Genomic DNA, 19,531 nt, shown 5'->3' with positions numbered 1-19,531 from the left:
GCCTATTCATTCCTGTGAGCTGCCTGGATCCCTCTAAAAAGTCACTTCCACTGGGTTGGTTTCTCCTCATTCCTGTTTAATTTGTTTCAGTGACAACTTTACTTAGATTGGGCCATGGAGAGGAACTCCCTGGTTGCGCTCAATTTATAGTGAGTGGCTCACTCTGTGACCAACAGCTCTCTTTTTCAGGAGACAAGGAAGTGAATCTGAAAAAACTTTAAAAGCAATTGTTATTGGCTAATATGCTGCTTTAACCCTAGGAGTTAGAACTACTGTATATCCAAACTGCAAACTCACATTATACACCATCTGGCAAAAGCAGCAAGCTCTTTCATCACCTATCATCCTGTGTAAAGCATGCAAAGACCTGGGGAGTTTACTGGCTTTCAGCTTTGCTTACAGGACTATTCCATTTGCCTTAATAAAGCAAATCAAAGAAAATAAAGATAAATAAAAATGACCATGGCTTTGGTCACGGGAGTCTCTAAACAAACTCACAATTTCCTTCTTGATACATTTACCTCCACATTTATCAATAAGATAAAGACACCAGCAAGTGTCCATTTGAGCACATGTATTCCGGGGTTTTGACTTACTTGCTTTAAGGATGGAATTTCAGGCAGTGCAATACATGTAACGGCAAGAGCCATCTTTTCAGGGTAAGAAGGGCAGGAACTGTCCATCTCTACTCTCATTAGGAATAAATGAGCCTCCTCTTACAAGTTCTCTCACTAAGAGTCCACTGTCTCCTTTCTGGGAAGCAGCTGCAGTGGGTGACCTCGACTCATTGTTGGAGAACTGGAGGAGTCTCTTTGGGGACAAAAATGGAGTTACCTTTGCTGGAGATAGGAACTCAGTCCTGAAATTCAAAACGTGATTGTGCCTTTCAGCTTGCTGCTCCTGTTTACCTTCAAATCTTGAATACAATACATGGGGGGCGGGGGGGTGAAAGGGAGTGCTTTCCCTGTTCTCCGTCCTAATTCATCCAGGCCATCTTTCCCTTTATCTAAACCTCTCTGGGGCTTTTATCCTTTTCTTTTTGGTTTCAAAACATCTTGAGGACATTTCTCTCTCTTTTTAATATACAAAAACCAAAATTATGATATTTTAGCTTTTGGGGGACTATGAAAATTCAGAAATTACATTTTTAATACACACAGTTGTCTCCCTTTTGCTGTTGGAATGACTTTATGCTGTCTATATCTTTATACTGTGTAACTACACCAGGTGACTTCATACACTTCTCTGGCTGGAGCCATCATCTCTGATGAGCCATCTCTTGAGTAGGCGTGAGTCTGTGAATACTCTTGATCTAAGGAATAGGCTCTGGACAATTTTGATAGCACTGAAGCTTAACATAAAACTCAATTAGTTTTTATAACGGCATGAATTATTGTATTTTTCAGTTGCAGAATTAATGTGTGTATGCTGCTGAATTCTAAAACACAGAAGAGTGTGATAAGAATCAACAGTCTCATCATCTAAATAACAACTAACTTTCTCATGAGTACCAAAAGTGCTTTCTTGTTTTCCCCAGGGATCCAAAAACTTGTAATTCTTATACTTGATGAGTATAATGGCTAACCTTGGTGCCCCGGAGTGCTCTGTGTCTTTCCTCATCTCACAGCAGTGATGCCACTCACCCGGCTGCCAGACCAAGTACCCCACAGTCTTCGTATCCCAGTGCTTCATAAATATGGAGTACTCTACCACCTGGAACGGACGAGCCAGAACAGATGGTGCTTAACTCCGGTTGCCTCCTCCACATGGCATCTGCTCTTCATAGTCTCATTCACATGAGTGTAACAACAAAGTGCACAGTGTTCTCTCTCTGACTGAAGAAAGATGGGCAGAAGTGGTTTCTGCAAAGGGATGGTCCTCCTGTGTCCTCAAAAACTGGCTAAGAAATATTCATCATCAATCCCAGAACCAGGAACATGATGGCCTTCAAGAAGTCAAGGGCAGAGAAGGTGGCTGCTTGTTAGATTGGAGAAGCCATCTCGAATGAGTTGGGAAATCATCAGACCAAGAGAAAAGTTCTCACAATGGTCCAGCATCATGGATTGAAAGGAACACATCATACTTTATTCCACATATTCTGATGCTTTATAGGATGGCAAATGAGACTTAAAAATAATATAATTTTGGAGTTGGCAGCAGATATGAGTCCAAACTTCCTTCACTAATGAGGAAATAGGAAGCTCAGAGATTTGTCTTGAATGATTGATGGCAGAGCCAGGCCTGCAACCAGGACTGTTAGGCTCTCGATGCTTCTCGACTGCATTCCACACATTTGCAGATAGGAACCAGAAAGTGGCTGGATTGGCTATGGGCTCACACTGCTGCAGAGAGTGCAATAGGAAAGTGTTTCGTAAACTGTAGCGCCACAAAAATGGAAGGTATTGTGAACGCATCTGGTTGTTTGATTTCCTACTGGATTGGGAAATTGTTCCATTTTCTTAACATCTGAATTAACAGGAAGAAAAATTGAGCAAAATAAAATCCAGAGATAATCTTAGAACAACACCAATCTTCTGCTCCCTGCTCCAAAATAACCTTGATGGGCCTCAAGTAGCATGAGCAAAAAATTAACTTGAGTATATTACAATATTTATTAAAACCATCTTCTTGGCAGTGCCCCATTTTCCTGAGAGAGGCATCTATAGCCAGGTGCTCCCTCCATTGGGCAGTCTGTGTGGTGATAACAGTTCCCTGGGGATTACTTTCTGGTTCTACTCAAGAGACTAGGGAGGTAGGAGACAGGTAATGACAGTATCACTTACTCTGAGGTTTTCATTTCTGCCTCCCAAAGCCCTTTATGACTATTAAGTCTCTTCGTACAACTCTCTTGGCTCTATTCTCTGGCCAAGGAAATACAAGCCACTTCTTCTAAACTTAAACCAGGTCAAATAAATACCTTCTCCCATTCCTGCCCCCATTTTCTCCAAATCCCTGGGACTTGTAGTTCTCTGGAGGGCCAGTTTCACTGAATCAGTGCACACAATACATAGCACCTGCATTTGCATAGCACAGATTAAGCAAAAGACAAGGGGTTCACATTATCTCTGCTCACTTCACCTGTCAAGCACTTAAGAAAATCATTTAAGGCTACTTGGCTTGTACATGACAGAACTGGGATACACATTCTGGCAGAGTTTTTACAATTATTCTACTTTATGCATGAAGAAAACAGGTTCAATTCCAAAACTGGAGTTGTGGGTCATCTCATTCCAGAACCCAGATAGTTCCCTGGAATGAGTTCTGAGAAGGTGGGAGAGAGGACTGGGTTTAGTGTGTCATAGCCAGCCCTGACAATTTTTCTGTATTTCTGCTTCTGGAGGAGAAGATAAAGCAGAGGAAAAAAAAAATCACACTCTAGTCTTTGCTTCCTGTCTCTGTGTTGCTTCTTCAGAGCAAGGACAGCAAATTCACAGCTTCCTTCATCCCAGTCCTCTGCCCCAGTAGCTTCTGATGAGTGGCAGCTCAGCCCAGGCCTGGTAACATCCGTGCAGGGTGTGCCTCAGGGCCACCATCCCTCCAGCTTCCTGAAATGATTCTCTTCCTTCCCATTTCCCAGAAGTGTTGAAGAAACCATTAATCTGAACCCACAACCTGTCCACCAATCTTTGGATTCCTGTTCAACCTGTGTGAAATGCCCCTCTGTCGGGAGCTTCAGGAGCAGATCAGTGTCAGCATGGGTACAGAAGGTGTCTGCTCCATTTACTCAGGCTGGTGGCCAGTGTGGTCCCACTATCAGTTGGTTCAGGCCAGTTGCTGACAGTAACCACACTGGTGAATTTGATTAGCTAAACTAATGTGTAAGTGTCCAAGGCATATGATATGAATATGCTATGAAGTTTCTGAAAGATGAAGGAGATTATGCAATAGGATAACCTGACTCGCTGATCATAAGTCACTTAACTCCCAAAGACATTACTACCCTCGTTGAGCCCTGAGATGGTGGGGTCCCCTTCCAGATATCTATGTGCAGGGAACCCTCCTTCAAACTCAACAGATCTCTAACAGAACTCAATATCTGAGTGCACCCTGGCCCTCTCCCCTTCATGGGTGGCACCATTAGCCACTTGGTCACCCAAGCCAGAAACAGGCCATCAGCCTATAGTTCACTCTCTCTTATCCAATCACCAAGTCTCATGTGTGACACTTCTAGTGATCTTCCAATTCAACATCTCCTTCTTATCTTTCCTGTAGAGGATTCACCGCAGACCTTTAGCTAACTGTAATAAAACTAGGATGGGCACTCCCTGAGAGCAGGGAGCAGCACCCAGAACAGTGTGCTGGGGAGGAGTACGAAACTGGTACTGTAATGGTAGATTGGAATGGACTCTAAGATAAATGTCTGAGCTTCAACTTTCTCATCTGTGAAATGAGAGTTATAAAAATGCCTCCCTCCCTGGGTTGTTGTCAGATCTAAATAAAATCAAAACACAACAGAGCTTTACATATCAGTGTTACCTATTATTTATAACAGCAAACATTATAACTGAAGGGACTATGAGTAAACCAAGGCTCAGAGAGGTTAAACGCCTTCTTTACGATCACATGGCTATTAAAAAAATAGAACTAGTCTATGAAATCAGGTCCATCCTTCCTCAAAAGTCACACTTTTTAAAAAAAGCATGGCACATCTTGAGTTCCTAACATAGGTATTCATGAGAAAAAGGAACCTCAAAAGTACTAACACAAGAAGAAACCAATATTCTGTGAAACAGTACGCACAATATGAACTCATTAAAAAAGTTCAGAGTTAATTACAAACTTATCTATTACCAATTTTGATCCTTGTAAACTTTTTTCTTGCCTTATTTTTTACCCATCTCTCCCGCTAAACTACCTGAGAGTAGGGACTCTCCATTGCATAGCCCAGCGCCAGATACACAACACAAAATATTTGTTGCACTGGAGAATAGCATTGAATTTTTAAAAATAAGTAATTTAGCATATTTATTTAGCACAAAATAGACAGCAATAAATGATATAAATGAGGCAAAAATACATTCAAATTACACAAAAACTTATTCAGAGAAAATATTCCTTTCACACATTCCCAAGTCACTTAGCTCCTATCATAAGAGACATACACGGAGAAACCAGTCTCCTGAGATATTATAGAATCGTACTGAATTTAAGTGCAATTTAAATTTACTGCCAAAGAGAATTAGAGAATTGGGGAAAATATTGTAAAACATTTAGTCAGTATGTTTTCTTTTCTAAGAAGGCATCAATTTCTCTCAAACCCCTATAAAAGGCAACTCAGATATAAACATTTTTATTGTGTAAAAGCAAGAACGACAGTGGAAAGAGATGCTAGTTACTGTGTTGTGAACTCTGTCAGGTAAAGCCACCATCTGATTCAATGCAATCCTACTTACAGATTCCCATCCCTTGATCCATACTTCATATTTCTTTGGCCTGAGGTTTTATTTTCATTGTGCAATCATTCCCTGGACATAGAAAAGAGTCAGCACTCTGTGACTTAAACATGACAAAGGACCAAAGGACTTTCCTTTCTTTCACCAAGATGTTTGAGGTCAACTCTAACCTCTAATGCAACTTACCATGGTTTGAAACTAGAATGTGCTTTCTAGAGAAAGGAAAACAGTGACCACTCTTCTCAGTGGTTTTTTTTTTATTTTTTTTATTTGAGCGGGGAAGGGTGGTCAGATAGATGTCTGCAACATTAGCTAATGCTTTCCCAACAAATCCTCTTAAAGGGTCTTGGCCTTTCCTTCTATAAGGTTTCTAACCTGCTCTCGTTACATGAGTCATGGTCATAGTGTGGCACATTCAGACTTTGTCACTGAATGCAATGTCATTGTGCAATGACATCAAATTACACCAGTGGTCCTATTCTTATAGAGGAAGTACTATCAAAGTAGTTTCGATTCTCTGCTTTATTCTGAATATATGGATTCACATCTGCCCTTCCTCCCTCATATTTTTCTAGATTCCTTTTCTATACATTAAATATGTATTCATTTTATTTGAAAGAGATAAAACAGAGTGAATGCAAAATTCATCCTAACACATAAGTTTTTCTAGTACTTTTTACTAAAAGTTATGAGAACCTAAGAACTTGAAAACTGAGTAATAGCTTTATTTCTTCTCCTAAGGTATTTTGGGGAAGTAACTGTTTCCTTCTTCCTTGCTAGCATCTCTCCTACTTTTCTTTCCTATGCTGCAGCAAATAAATGAAAGAGTGGGTGTTCAGACACATTTGGTTCCTACTGCGTGGTTTTGGGCTGATGAAGACATGGAAGCCAGTGACCAGCTAAATGGAGCCTTTGTTTCCACTGGGCCCTCATGGAAGGCACACCAACAGATAACTGAGGGGCTCTTCCTTCTCTCCTAAATCTGTTTTCTGCTAAGTTGTCTGTTTGCTATTCCAAGTCCTTGGTGTTGACTCGGTGGTCTCTCTGACTGTCAATGAGCTCTTTTCATGTGTTTCTTTGTTAGTACCTTCTTCTTGTTGCTTCTAACTTCTCAGTTTCCATTAGTGAAGCCAACCACGAGGGCACCCAGCCAACGGGTCTACCCCAGCTCAGCCAATTCTTACTGCCGTTCTCACAAATCTGAGGGAAGGCCTCGCTCGGCTAGGAGGTGATCCCAGAACTCCTAGAGAAACTGGACTCTCAAGTCCTGGTGCTTTCTTTCTTTACTAGGGGTGTTATTCATTTGTATTTAGGAACTTCCTTCTCCATCAATCTGTCATGCATGTTCGGGTTTTATTACTTTCCATTCCTCTGTTCTTTAAAGGAAGTATTTTTGTCTTAGAGTCTGAATCTTCTGCTGTTTATGTAGTTATGTAATTTACTTATATTTTGCACTGCTGGTGATGGAACCAGGGCCTTGATCATTCTAGATAAGAGCTCTGCCACATTCTAGGTAAGAGATCTACCGGAGTCACATCCCTGGCCCTCTTTTGGTGTTTGGAACACCATTTTGAACAAGTGTTTCTGCATGTTTTCCAAACATACTCCGGTACTTCTGAGCTCTATTATTATTACATATAGGACTGAAAAATAAATGGGTGTTTGTTAAACAAATGAGGGATGTGGCTTAATTGGTTATAGAAGAACTGTAATCTTCCCGCTGAGTTTAAGCGTTTTAGTTAAACACTAAAACCACACTGCTAGGTGAGTGCACCCAGCAGTGGTTGCTAATTGGCCTCCACCCACACACAGCAACATTTCTCTTCCTAGCATCTTTCACAAGATGTCAGCTAGTCAGATAGGTAGGCAGGGAATGGCCTCTGGCATAGACTGAGTTTGACTTTCTGCTCTAGCATTTAGTAGCCTTTTGACTTTGGGTGAGCTGCTTGAGCTCTCCATGACTGGTTTCATCTATAAAATGAGGAAGATCGTGATAATCATACCTACTCACACCCTTCAGAGGCTTGTTTGAGGATTAAGTGAACTAACAGATTCAAAACACCTAAAAAGGAGCTGTACTAATAGTACTAGATCAATGTTTGCAATGAGTACTCTGCAGCTATTGCTTGACTTGACAATGACCGTGACTCAGAGTGATAGTGAGGAGGGATGCTGCATTTTGCGTTGGCTTCCAGGACAAGGACATGATACTCAAAGATCTCTTTCAAGAACACATTCAAACTTGGGAACCTACTAAAGAAACCCATTACTTCTCTGGGTAAATCAAGACATGTTCTCTTGAACATTATTACAATTAACTGAACACTTATTAGTGAATATTTACTAAAAGAAGCCAAACGTGTTGAAATGGGATGCATCTAAAGTCTTGTGACAAAGTATACTCTCCTGCTGTATTTCTATTTATCTACAATTTATAAATTTACAAATCCCATTTCTTAGACTAAGTTATAAAGTATACATGCTACAGAATTTTCTTAATTTTTACGGTCATCGTCTTTTTATAACCGATGGAGAGCTTTGTGAACTTCAAGGAAGAGATTAAAATTACACACGAATGTCCTTTTGTTTTGGTGGCAAATTGGTGGAATTTTAAGTTAGAGCACTTTTTACAACCCGGGGTTGGTTTAAGTTCACCAACCTAAGGATTACTTTATTAGTTTGATTAAAAAGTTCAAATCAGTTTTTTTTTTTTTCAGCTATAATTTAAGGTAAGATCAATGCTACCCATAAGTAATAACTGAAAATTTCAGATACAAATAAGCCAAACAATTTCTTATTAGTACAGATTGTTGTCAACTATGCTAAATTAGTAGGGAAATGCTGTGTTTCAAAGATATAGCTGCTTATGGCAGGCTCTGTGAGGCAATGAATGAAAGAGATCTGTGTTAACATTTCTCCAATTTGCCTTTCCCAGTTGCTGGGTGAGAGAGTGCAAACACGTAAAATATTGGGCCTCTATGTTTAAGTGTTGATACTCGACTTCAAGTCAACATCAGTTAGAATATAATTACCATCAGAGACCTGAATCTCATTTTGGGTGTACTAATTGTATAAATTAACTTTAAGCAAAGGTGACATTGTATTATGATTACATTTTGACTACATCTAGCAGGCTCACTTTCTTTCGTTATTATTTAACTGCTCATGGCTAATGATTGAATTGCCCCTCCTTAACTTCTATGTGAAATGGGAAGACGTTTGACTTTTTTCTTCTTTCCACACCATCAATTGATTTGCATAATTCCAAAGGATGCTTCTCTCAGATTCCCATGTGTTTACCATACAGTGCTCCAAAGATGCCAACAAACCAATTTGCATGGAAAAAAAAATTCTTCAAGTTCAAAGCTTGGGCTATCATTCTGAATAGCCACAATCAGTCCATCTGATAATGTTCCCAGGCAGCCAGATGCCCCAGAGAAACAAGATACAGGTTTTTGTTTGTTTTGTTTTATCAAATGACTCACCCACAATGACAGCAGTGACCGTGAGCAGCACAAAAGCATTCCGAAACAGGTAACTTTTGACATCCTCCTTTGTGATGTTCTGCACTTTCTTCTTGGCTAAAAGTGTGCGCTTGCGGACTCCTTGCTGGAATCTCTCCATCCTGCCCCCCACCCTGGGCTCTTCTCCATTGCTTTTTGTCATGTTTTCCTTTTTAAGGAGAGTCTCTTCTTTATATTTCAGTGTCTTGGAATTGCCTTCAGAAAGTCAAACCTCTTTGGTCTTGGAGAACACAACTACAAAAAAAATGGGAAAGAAAGAGACAAGCGTTATAGCCTCCAGGGATGAGAAATCAGTGCTGCCAACACCAGGGGTAGGTTTCAGGCAAACCGCATAATCTCAGTAGAAAGCAAAGCCTGGAAAGCACACCACCAGGCTTCCTTTCCAAATGTGTGCATTTTACTGGACCCTATGTGAGGAATGGTTATAAATTCAGAATATATGGGCAGAAAGTTATGTTCTATTTTTTTAAAGTTTGCTCTCCTTCAGTGAGGCAAAAAAAAGTATTTTTCAGAACTTGATGTGATCATCTTATGCCTCGGAACCTAGCCAAGTGCCTCACAATATACACACTCGACAGATGTCCAATTGAACTGAACGCATAGGAAATGCCCAATAATTACTTGGTGATACTCATGCTGTATACCTAGTTGAAGGAAGTTGAGTGTTTCTGTTCTACATAGTAAAGTAACCCGGCATTTTCTTCATTAAGAATAAAAACACCTAGTTGGTCATAGCAGGACGCACATGCCCAGAAGATATGACAAATACATTTGACAGTCTTACAGGATAAAGTTTGAATTTTTTTCCATGAAATAAACAAAGTGCTCTGGTCACTTCTATAAAATTTCTAAAATCATAATCCATTTTCATTTTATTACAAGTAGAAGTACAAAGTCACATTTGTCTTTGGGGCAAACACATTGGAGTCTTCTGAGGAAGCGATCACGGACTTCTAAGTGTTTTAAAATTTAGGATTTTTCGAACAGACGAGATGAATCCAATTCTCATTCCAAACATTACAGTGTGTGGTTTCTGGTTTCTTTAAAGTGCTCTTAGGTTATTCAAATACAATTAAGCAAACCTTTTTCCTTCTGGAAATCAGCTGTTCTGAAAAACCAAGGTTTCCTCCTGCTGCTTTATGAGAGTTCTAAGTCATGCCTTCCCCAGGATCCATCTGAGTAAAAACCCGGGTTCCTGGGGACCCGCGAGTCTGGCAGCGCAGGCAGCCAGAGTGTGTCCGTGGGGGAGGTGACTGGAAGCCAGGGGACTCCTCGCGGGCTTTTGGCAAATCCAAGGGTGAGAAAAAAGACTTAACAGTTTGACTTTTAAATAAAATTGCAGGTTGGGGTCATTGATAATAAGACCTACAGCTTGTTTAAGACTTCACGCCAGATTAAAAGCTTAGGGAGAAGTGAAGAAACCGGGAGGGGAGGGTCCAGGTTTTTTTTTTTTTTTTTTTTTTTTTTTTTTTTTTTTTTTTAAACCAATAGTTCTGATTCCCTTTACCAGTCTGTCACTTTTAAGCAGACCGCTCAATCTTGGATCTTTTTTAGATCTCTAATCACAATCTATCCCCAATCCACCCCGAATGACTCAACTCCAAATTAAGAGAGGATCCGCCATAAATAGACACCACACGCTCACCACATTCAATCACGAACGTGGACTTTATCTACCAAAATGGCTAGCTTTTACTCTCTATCCTCCTCGGCTTGGGAAACAGAATAATACACCGGCAGAGAAGTGGACCGAGAACTCAAATCCAGCGGGACTACGGGACGCTGCACTTACCTTCTCTGATTTTGTAACCAGAGGGTGGAAGGCACCCCAGGCAATGACAAGGTGGATTCCCCAGCAGGTACGACGGAGTGACCAGGCGCAGGGAGCGCGCGGGCGGGCAGCGCTGACAATATGCATGTGCTCTGAAACTGCAACTTACTATCAGGCAACTTAAGAAAAGGGGAGGAGCCTGTGCGCGGGAAAGGGGAGTGGGGAAATGAAAACCGCACGGGGAAGGAGGGGGAGCCCCGAGGTTTCTGGAATATTGATTAATTTTGGCACACCAGAAGCATGCTTGCTGGCTTTGTTTTGCTCCTTAGCCCACTTTCACGCTTTGTCAGTTCACTTGCATTAGAAATGCAAAATCAGGACCAGGAAGAATTGAAAAATAAATCGCGCACACACTCGCGAAAGCTGGAAGTCTTGATTAGTACATTTCAAAGACTTTTCTAAGGCTAAATTTAATTACCTCATATTATTGCAGGTTTCCTCCACTTATGGGAACAGGAGAGTGTGCTCTTTTACCTGGTAGTACCACTGTTAGGAAAAAGTGCCTCCTTTTAGAATTGGGTTTATAATTGACGTTTCTTGGGGAGATCTTAAACGTAATCAAATATAGAGAAAAATGCTTACTATAATACTCTAAACTTGTCTAAAGTTACTGAAAACACAAGATGAGACATGCCTCTCTTTTAGCAGTTTAAACTCCATTATAACAAATCTAATTGAGCTCAGGCTGCCTGCATTGCAAAGACTGAAAAGGTAAGGAACACAAAGGGACTAGGATGTTTGCCAAACTCTAAAGTAAAAAGCATTTTAAGACCAAGAATGCAAATGCACACTTGAAGTCTCCTGATTTCAAAAGATAAGCTGCTATTCAGATACCTCAATTTTAAAGGATGCTAAATACCCCCACCAACCCACCCACACACACCCCATTTTTAGGAGTTAAAAAATTGTCATTGTCTTGAGAATATAATGGACTAGCACTTCTAGTCCATTTTTTCTTAAAAGAAAAACAAATTGTGAAAATAGATACCAAAAAATGAAAAATTATTTTTTTGAGACTGACTCATTCCCCAAACTTAAAACTTATTTGGGAGGAAGAAAATATTTCATTAGAAACCAAAACTCATACCAAAATGACAGCCAGAGCTTTGTGTTCTTGCTCGCTAAATTCCCCATGCAAAATCTCAATCCTTGTGTCTGTTATCCAACATGAAAATATGTGTTTTTGTTCCTCATTAGCAAATCCAGGGAGTTGTAATGAAATGTCTCCTGCCAGCTTCAACTGTTCATGTGTGCGGTTTTGAACAGCTACTGGTTGGAAAGGAATGGTGAATCACGTAAATGCCTTAAATTGACAAATTAGCAGCAATTATAACAATTTTCTAATTTGGCATCATTTTAAGAGTTTATTGAAAATGCAATCTCTTGACAGTCTCAGCTCTCACAATATTTCCTTTTCCCTCCTGGATCACTTAGCATCTGCACCCCATTGTTCAACACTTAATTACACTATGTCTTGTATTGTGTCCTTAAAACTGTGTTACCTTTTGGCTTCTCAACTAAATTATAAGTTCATGCCCGTTCTATGGCATGTAGTAAACACCAAGTCATTGGAATGACTGACATAATATAAGGGTGTGAAATAAAATACTTTTTGAGCTTCTGTGTTAAAACTAGTGTTTTTAATATTGGTGCTCTTGACATAGATGCATGGAGTAGATCTCATTTCTCAATACCATGACTGTTTTTAAAAGCACTTTATTGACATAACAGGTCCTACCTGAGCCACTAATTTAGGACCAATTCGTTCATCTTTCTTGTGGAAATGATTTGTATTTCAAGGGAACTTGAAAGATAATTCTGATGATTTTAAGTGGGGTTTCATTCCCATGTTTCATTTTTTTTATTTTTTATTTTTCATAAGTGAGAAAAAGGGCTGGAGCACCATACTTTGGTTAGCACAGAGATGAGAAGATACTGATTTCCCATCTTGTCCTCCTTCTCGGTTACACACCATTTCATGATTTCAGTTTGTGCGGACATTATGGGATCTGGTGTTCATTGAGAAGGGAAGTAATTCACCACTGAAAGTTTTGTTGGCTGTAATAAAACCTAATGAGAAAAATGAGATGCCAAAAGTCTCAGAGTTCATCTGAATTACAAGGTTTTAGTCTGGGGAAAAATTGGGAATTACTTCTTTTAAGCTCCACTTTCTCCTTTTGGAAAAATGATAACAATAATGCCTGGGGGCAACTTGGACTTACCCAGTGTGTTTCTATCTGCCCCCACCCATCCTACTTAATATGTAGGATCCTTGAGTTTTAAAACACTTATTTTTCTTCATAGAAACACCAAATAAGTGAAAGCTCAATAAATGATGAATAAACCTCTGTACGCTGTATTTCATTTAAAGCTACTTGGGGCAGGGCACCCACAGCCAGGGAATCATTAATGTTTGGATTCCAAAATTAAAAAACCCACAAACAGACACGTGGGGCAACTGATGTTCCTTTTGGAAAAGCTGCCAAAATTTTTCTCTGAACATTCTATGACTATGTTGTAGATAAGTTTTTTCTTTTGGGAAAAAAATATTGCTGATAATAGCAAGAAACAATGGAATTTAACCAATCCAGAAACGGAGCATCCTCATTAATTGATTTGAAGTATGAGAGATCATGATGGATAATAAATAAGTGCTGTTCTTAACAGTAGTGGACAGTTAGATTTCAACTGCAGCACTTAAAATTAGAGAAGTCTAGTAAAATTAATTTTTTGAGCAAGAAAATTGATTATGAAAACATTTTATCTTTCGTTGAATATTTACTACTTTAAGTTTTAATGTCAAGAGGGATTTTTCTCATTCCTTTTTCAAATAGCATACATTTTAAGATTGCCCATAAGGAGTGTCAGTCCTACAATTGAGAAATCATAGAATCTTAAGATTAGTGGACAGGACCAGACTTGATTCCAGAGTGCAACCAGCTAGAGAGAGTAGGAGGTGAAGTAGTACTGGTGGTAGATGGTCTTTCATTTTGTCTTAAAGGTTTTCCTCCTTAATATGATTGTGTGAGTATAAACTTAGCTCACACACACATGCATACATCCACAAAAAAACCTGTGGGGAATTCTGGTGACTTGAATTTTTAACTGACTGCATTTTATTTTAATTATAATCCAACAACAAAATCCAATGGTATCCAAATATCGAGATTAATTATAATTAACCAATTATAATTAATTAGCTATAGTTAATCTTTATCATATTCATTCACTCATTTATTCACTCAACAAACTGTGAGCAACCACTGCTCTGAATTTCAGTTCCTTTCACAAACACACTTCCTATCATTCTTGTGCCATGGACTGTAGGAGGATCCCACAGAGAATTATGGAAACTCTGTGCTATGTCCCATTTACCAGTCTGCCAGTAAGACTGGGAATAAGTTGAGGAAAAGCTGTGTGCCTGGCTCCCTGCTGTACATGGAATGTCTAGCATGGTGCCTGCACACAGTAGACCCAGTGCTACATGGCCAGGGGAAGTAGGGTACATGCTGGAGAATAGTCACGAAAGCTCCCAACACCCAATTAAAGACCTTGAGCTACTCCTAGGCAGTAGGGAGTCACAGAATTTAAGCACAGGTATGAGTTTACTTTGGGATAGAAAACTCCAAGCCCTTAAGTGAATGAGACTTGAGTTAGAAAGCCAAGGAGGAGGAGAAACTAAAAAGAATCTGCTTTTTAAAGAAGACTTCACAATTGTTATTGTTATTTTTATTTACATTGTAAAAGACTATCTTCCTCAGTTGCCCAACATGAGCCAAACCTCTGTAGGACCACAGTTTTGGTTTATTTGAGAAAGATCATGGAAATTCACTGGAGTTAAAGCTTTCAGCAGAGTGTTAGCAATGATAATCACAGTTTTTATAGGACTTTATAGATTTACTAGTTCTTTCACACACATCACTTTAATCTTGGTGACAATACTTTCAGGTACTTCTATTATTACTAGTCCTGTACAATAGGTGTTGAAAGGGAGATTCTTAAAGATTAAGCAATTTGCCCAGGATTACAGTCCAACAAGAGTTAAGTTCTGTTTAACTGATCTTAGAATTCTGATTTATCATCTTTTCCCAAAAGATGTAGCTTTTATTGAAGTTTTATTAAAAGCAGATAGAAAAGAAAGTAAATAACATTAAAAGGAAGGTCTACTGTCTGGTATTTCTTCTGGGAAATGTCTAACCTGCTTCCACTCCCCAGAGGGTGGTTCCCCCTCCCAAGCACTCCCTAGGCCCATGGGTGTGAATGTCCCAAATCATTACCACACTGACCTTGTAGTCCTCCCTGTCAATCCATCTGTGATTCTAAGACTTGAGGAAAGGACATCAGTAAACATCAAACTTAAAAAAGAAAAGTCAACGAATTATTTTTTCAATCATTTCAACATAAAATAGCTCCAAGTGGGGCTGGCTGCTCTGATTGAATGGGTGACTGGTAGGGTCAAGTCCTCCTGGGTGGCCCACTTTCCTTTCCTCCGAGTAGCCCCTTGAAGCAATTCCCTGGTCCATGGATTCTACACATCACAGCTGAAAACCAGGAATGAATGAGGAAGTCGAGTCAGTCTGTGCAGTAATTCCTTAGTGCCAAGTTCAGGTTTAGAACTTTGTTCCCTTGACTTCTGGTCCCATGATGTTTGCTGTCACTAAACCACATAGTCCCCCTTCCTATTCTGAATGTCATCCATAAAATTAGGTTAGACTAGATGATTTTTCTCAAGTCCCTTCCCCAACTCTAAATCATGTCATGCCAATAGTGGGCTTGCCATATCCTCTTTGGTCTATTTAGTGAAGGACACAAATTTTTATATACACTCAATGATTAATAGCCTCTCATTAGGTTTCCCTGCCACAAATTAAACACAAACATAATACAGTCACCAAAGGAAGCTTATTGAAAGGCATGGGGTTTTATGAAGCACAGCGATGACATGGGTCTTTTATAACTGTTTGCTGGTATAGAATCATAATTACAGCAATCAAGACAGATACACATCTTTTGTAAGGAAAAAAAGTAATTATAATTTAAAAGCACAGAGCTCAAAGTTGCCATCACAAAAACGACTATTATAGCAACTATTTCGCATTTGGACATTTTTTTGGCAGAAGGTCTGGGCATTGTTTATTGTGAGTCAGAAACAGGCACTGAGAAAATATGCAAATTTTTTAAGCAACAGAAAATGCAGCTTTGAGCTGAGAAAACAGGAGGAATGGTGGAAACTGTCTGGGACTTGATCACAAATCAACATTAGCCATCAAAATAATTTTTGGTCATTGAATGTTGTTATGGCAATATGGGTGTTGGAATAGAATTAGCTTATGCATTAAAGCATACATTAAAGGTTTACGCTGTGCTCTTGAGTCAAAGTCCATTTTCTGCTATGTCTGTGAATTGATTTTAAGCTCAGAGACCAAGCAAGAAAGTCCCCAGGATGCTTAACAATTCTGTTTCCCTTGGTCAGGCAGGGAAATTGTTATGGCCTCATGAGGCCGTTCACTTCCGGGTCATAGAACAGGCAAAGGCAAGCCTCCTTCCTCACCCAGGACGGATTGTACATACTGAAATGGAATTAAAGCAGGTGACCAGTTACCAACATGAATAGTCTTTATCCCTATGCGAGTTGCTTAAGTCCAATAAGTGCTTCAAATTTCTTAATATGAGTAGGTGAAACCATAGTGAAAACATAGTGTGGACATTAGAAGAGAATGCAAGGAGACTAGGGATCAAGAGACCTGAGTTGTATAGGTGTGGGCAATATTGTAGGAAATCCTCTCCTCCAAAGAAAAGGGTGAGGTGAGCTCTGGGTTTCTAAATTTTTAAAGCCTTCATTTAAATAAAATCTTATGATGAAACAAACAACAATGTTACGCATCAGTTATAAACCTGGAGAGGGGTGGGGAAACCTGGAACCACTAGATTTGCCCTTCCTCTGGCTTCTTCTCCTCACCTCTTTTCCCTTTTTCCTCACTGCCAGTGTCTGCACCCAGCATATGATTCAAATACCAGGGCAAAAATGGAAATGATTAGATCAGTAATTAAAAGTACTCAAATTCTAAGAATAAGGTACCCATAAGCTGGAATAACCTCTGAGGAAAAGGCCTGAAGTAAACTCCAAGAACCTCATAGAATTAGTGATGCCTCAATTAATACATTTTGTAGAGACATGGTTTGTCTTAATGAATTCAACCACAAGTATTGTGTTTGTGTTTTAGGTCTCAGGCTTAGGTTTGGAGAAGTGGGTGGTGATAAAATGGACTTGATTGAGAGGCTGGTCACATATTTTATGGCTTTGTGACCTAGCTAAGCCCCAGAACAAAGTTGGGAAATAAAACAACAAAATTATATGGTCTGCCAAAGTCAATGAAGTGAATAACACAATCAATACCAGAACCTAGTATTGGTTCTTTCAACTCTAATCATTTTAAAGAAACACACTGTCTTATAATACCAGCTACATTTGGTGGAAGACTGGTATGATCTGATTCATTCATGAGATGAATGTTTTCAAGTTCAGTTACACAGCTGTGCTGCCCAATATGGTAGCCACTAGCCACATGTAACACTTGCATACGGCTTGTAGAAATTGAGACACTCTCTTTTATGTGTAAAGTATACATTAGATTTTGAAAATTTAGTCCCTCCCAAGTGTAAAATTGCTCACCATTAATTATTTATATTGGTTATATCTTTTAATGTTAATATTTTGAATGTATTGAGTTAAATAAGATATTTCAAAATTGATTTCACCTGTTCTTTTTGGTCCTTTTGATGTGACTAGTAGAAAATTTTAAGCTATATATGTGATTTGCATTACATTTCTATTGAATGTCTTTTACAAAGTGATTATTCTTTATAGAGGAGTCTTTGGAAGAACATAGAATTGGCAGGACTGGTGAAATTTCCTCTCCAGCACAGTCTCTCCCAATTTACTTAAATAGATTAACGTGGTGAGAATATTTTGGGTTCTGCACAGAGGTTTAATGGTAATAACAATAAAAGCAGCTACCACTTATGAAGTCTTTCCTATGTGTCAGGCACTGTGCCAAGTACTTTGTATTTGCCTCATTTACTTGTCACAACAATTCCATTGTTACTAGGTTTTATTATTCCCACTTTACCAGTGAAGGAATTGAAATTCTGAGAGAACGAGCAGCCACCAAGGTCAGAAGCTGAGTAGGTGGTTGGATTGGGATTCCACCGCAGGCCTCCTGCATTCAAAGCTTAGGCCCTTAAGTGCCACATGATTTTGCTTTGCCTTGACTAACACTCCCCATGAAAACACTACCCTACAGTACTACTGCTATGTTTGAAAGCCCTGGAGGGAAGGCCAAATACACAAAGTGGGGGAAAATGGTTGCAATCCTCATGGATCTTACAGTACAGCAAGGGAAACATGCACATGAAATACACAACAGAGTAAGACCTGGTGAGAGAAATTGTCAAATAAAATTCATAACTATAGGTGACTACAGGTAACAATAATTTCCCATGCATTTCAAAAAGGCAGGGAAAAGGATTTTTGAAAGTTTTCACCATAAAGAAATTACAAATGTTTCAGAAGATAAATATATTTAACCTGATTTAATCATTATGCCATGTATGCATGTATCAAAACATTACATGGTACCATATATAATCTTGATGTCTTTATGTATCAGTTAAAAAAATGCCCTAGGCTGACAGGAGAGAAATTATTCCAGTTGTGGGGAAAAAGGAGAGGTTCGTGGAAGAGGCAGGATTTTACAGAGAACTTGAAAGATGAGAAAGTTTTTTTCCCCCCAGAGTTAGGAATATCCAGGGAGAGGCAGTCCAGATAGGAAAAAAAGAAAAGAAAAGAAAAAATAGTTTGGCAGGGGCCAAGACACAGAGACCTATGTAAAGGAGGACCAGCAAGGGACCCAGACTTCCCATTTATACATGGCAAAAGTGACAGAGGGAGAGAGGTGAGAGAGATGGGGGTGGGGTGGGGCAGTGAGGGGATGAGGTGAGAGAAAGAGAATGACAGAATATGCAGTTTTAACAATTACTGGAGCGGAAGGGAAGAAAGTAGAAACAAGTATGCTTTGCTTTCCTAACAAGGTGGTCGTTGCATTTTTTGCATTGAAAAAAGTCCTTAGGTACAACTTATAAAAGCAAGGGGAGGTTCATATCAACATTCTTTGTAAAATGCTGAAGTTTTCCTGCTATTTGATACAACAAGCAATAACACCAAATATAGCAAAATCAACTCAGGGCTGGGGTTGTGGCTCAGTGGTGAAGCGCTTGCCTAGCACATGTGAGGCACTAGGTTCGATCCTTAGCATGACCTAAAAATAAATAAATAAAGGGATTGTGTCCATCTATAACAAAAATAAAATAAAATAAAATAAATCAGCTCAAACAACTTCCAAGAACTATCTAAACTTCATGAGCCAAAAGAAATATATCCAAAGTAACAGATACCACACTAATGATTCTTTGGTGGCAAATATTCTTCCATGTTTCAGGATATCTAACAGCAGAACCAGGATGCTCCCTATTTCCCATACATTCTCTGGTCAAACTCCTAGTTTTTCTTCTAATCCATTAGAGGAAGACCAGTCTTGGGGGCAACAGATTCACTGAGGGATAATAATTGCTAACATTTGTGAAAGAGAAAAGACTAGGAAAAAACACCTTTCAACAGAGTGAATAATTTTAATATATACTTGACCAGGGCCCCTTTTAGATGTCTGCTATGTTTTTCAGTTGTAACATTTAGTTTAAGTCAGAGCCCACCCCTCAAGCCCTGG

The 19,531-nt window shown here is 39.3% G+C and overlaps 1 protein-coding gene across 1 annotated transcript in view; it reads right to left on the bottom strand.

Annotated features, from left to right (window-relative positions):
* Slc1a3 (solute carrier family 1 member 3) overlaps window positions 1-10,865 on the bottom strand; it is a 76,987-nt gene extending 66,122 nt beyond the window's left edge. The window contains exons 1-2 of the mRNA XM_047555334.1: window positions 10,710-10,865; window positions 8,879-9,151 (exon numbers count right to left, since the gene is read on the bottom strand). Coding sequence (XP_047411290.1) covers window positions 8,879-9,059 — 181 coding nt within the window. The 5' untranslated portion in view covers window positions 9,060-9,151; window positions 10,710-10,865. The remainder of the gene's footprint in view (window positions 1-8,878; window positions 9,152-10,709) is intronic.
* Between the last annotated feature and the right edge of the window lie 8,666 nt (window positions 10,866-19,531).

This window comes from Sciurus carolinensis, chromosome 6 (assembly GCF_902686445.1).
Source record: "Sciurus carolinensis chromosome 6, mSciCar1.2, whole genome shotgun sequence".
In the NCBI taxonomy this organism is placed as follows: Eukaryota; Metazoa; Chordata; class Mammalia; order Rodentia; family Sciuridae; genus Sciurus; species Sciurus carolinensis.
The sequence above is the reverse complement of the archived record's forward strand: the minus strand, read 5'-3'. Positions and strand labels throughout refer to the sequence as shown.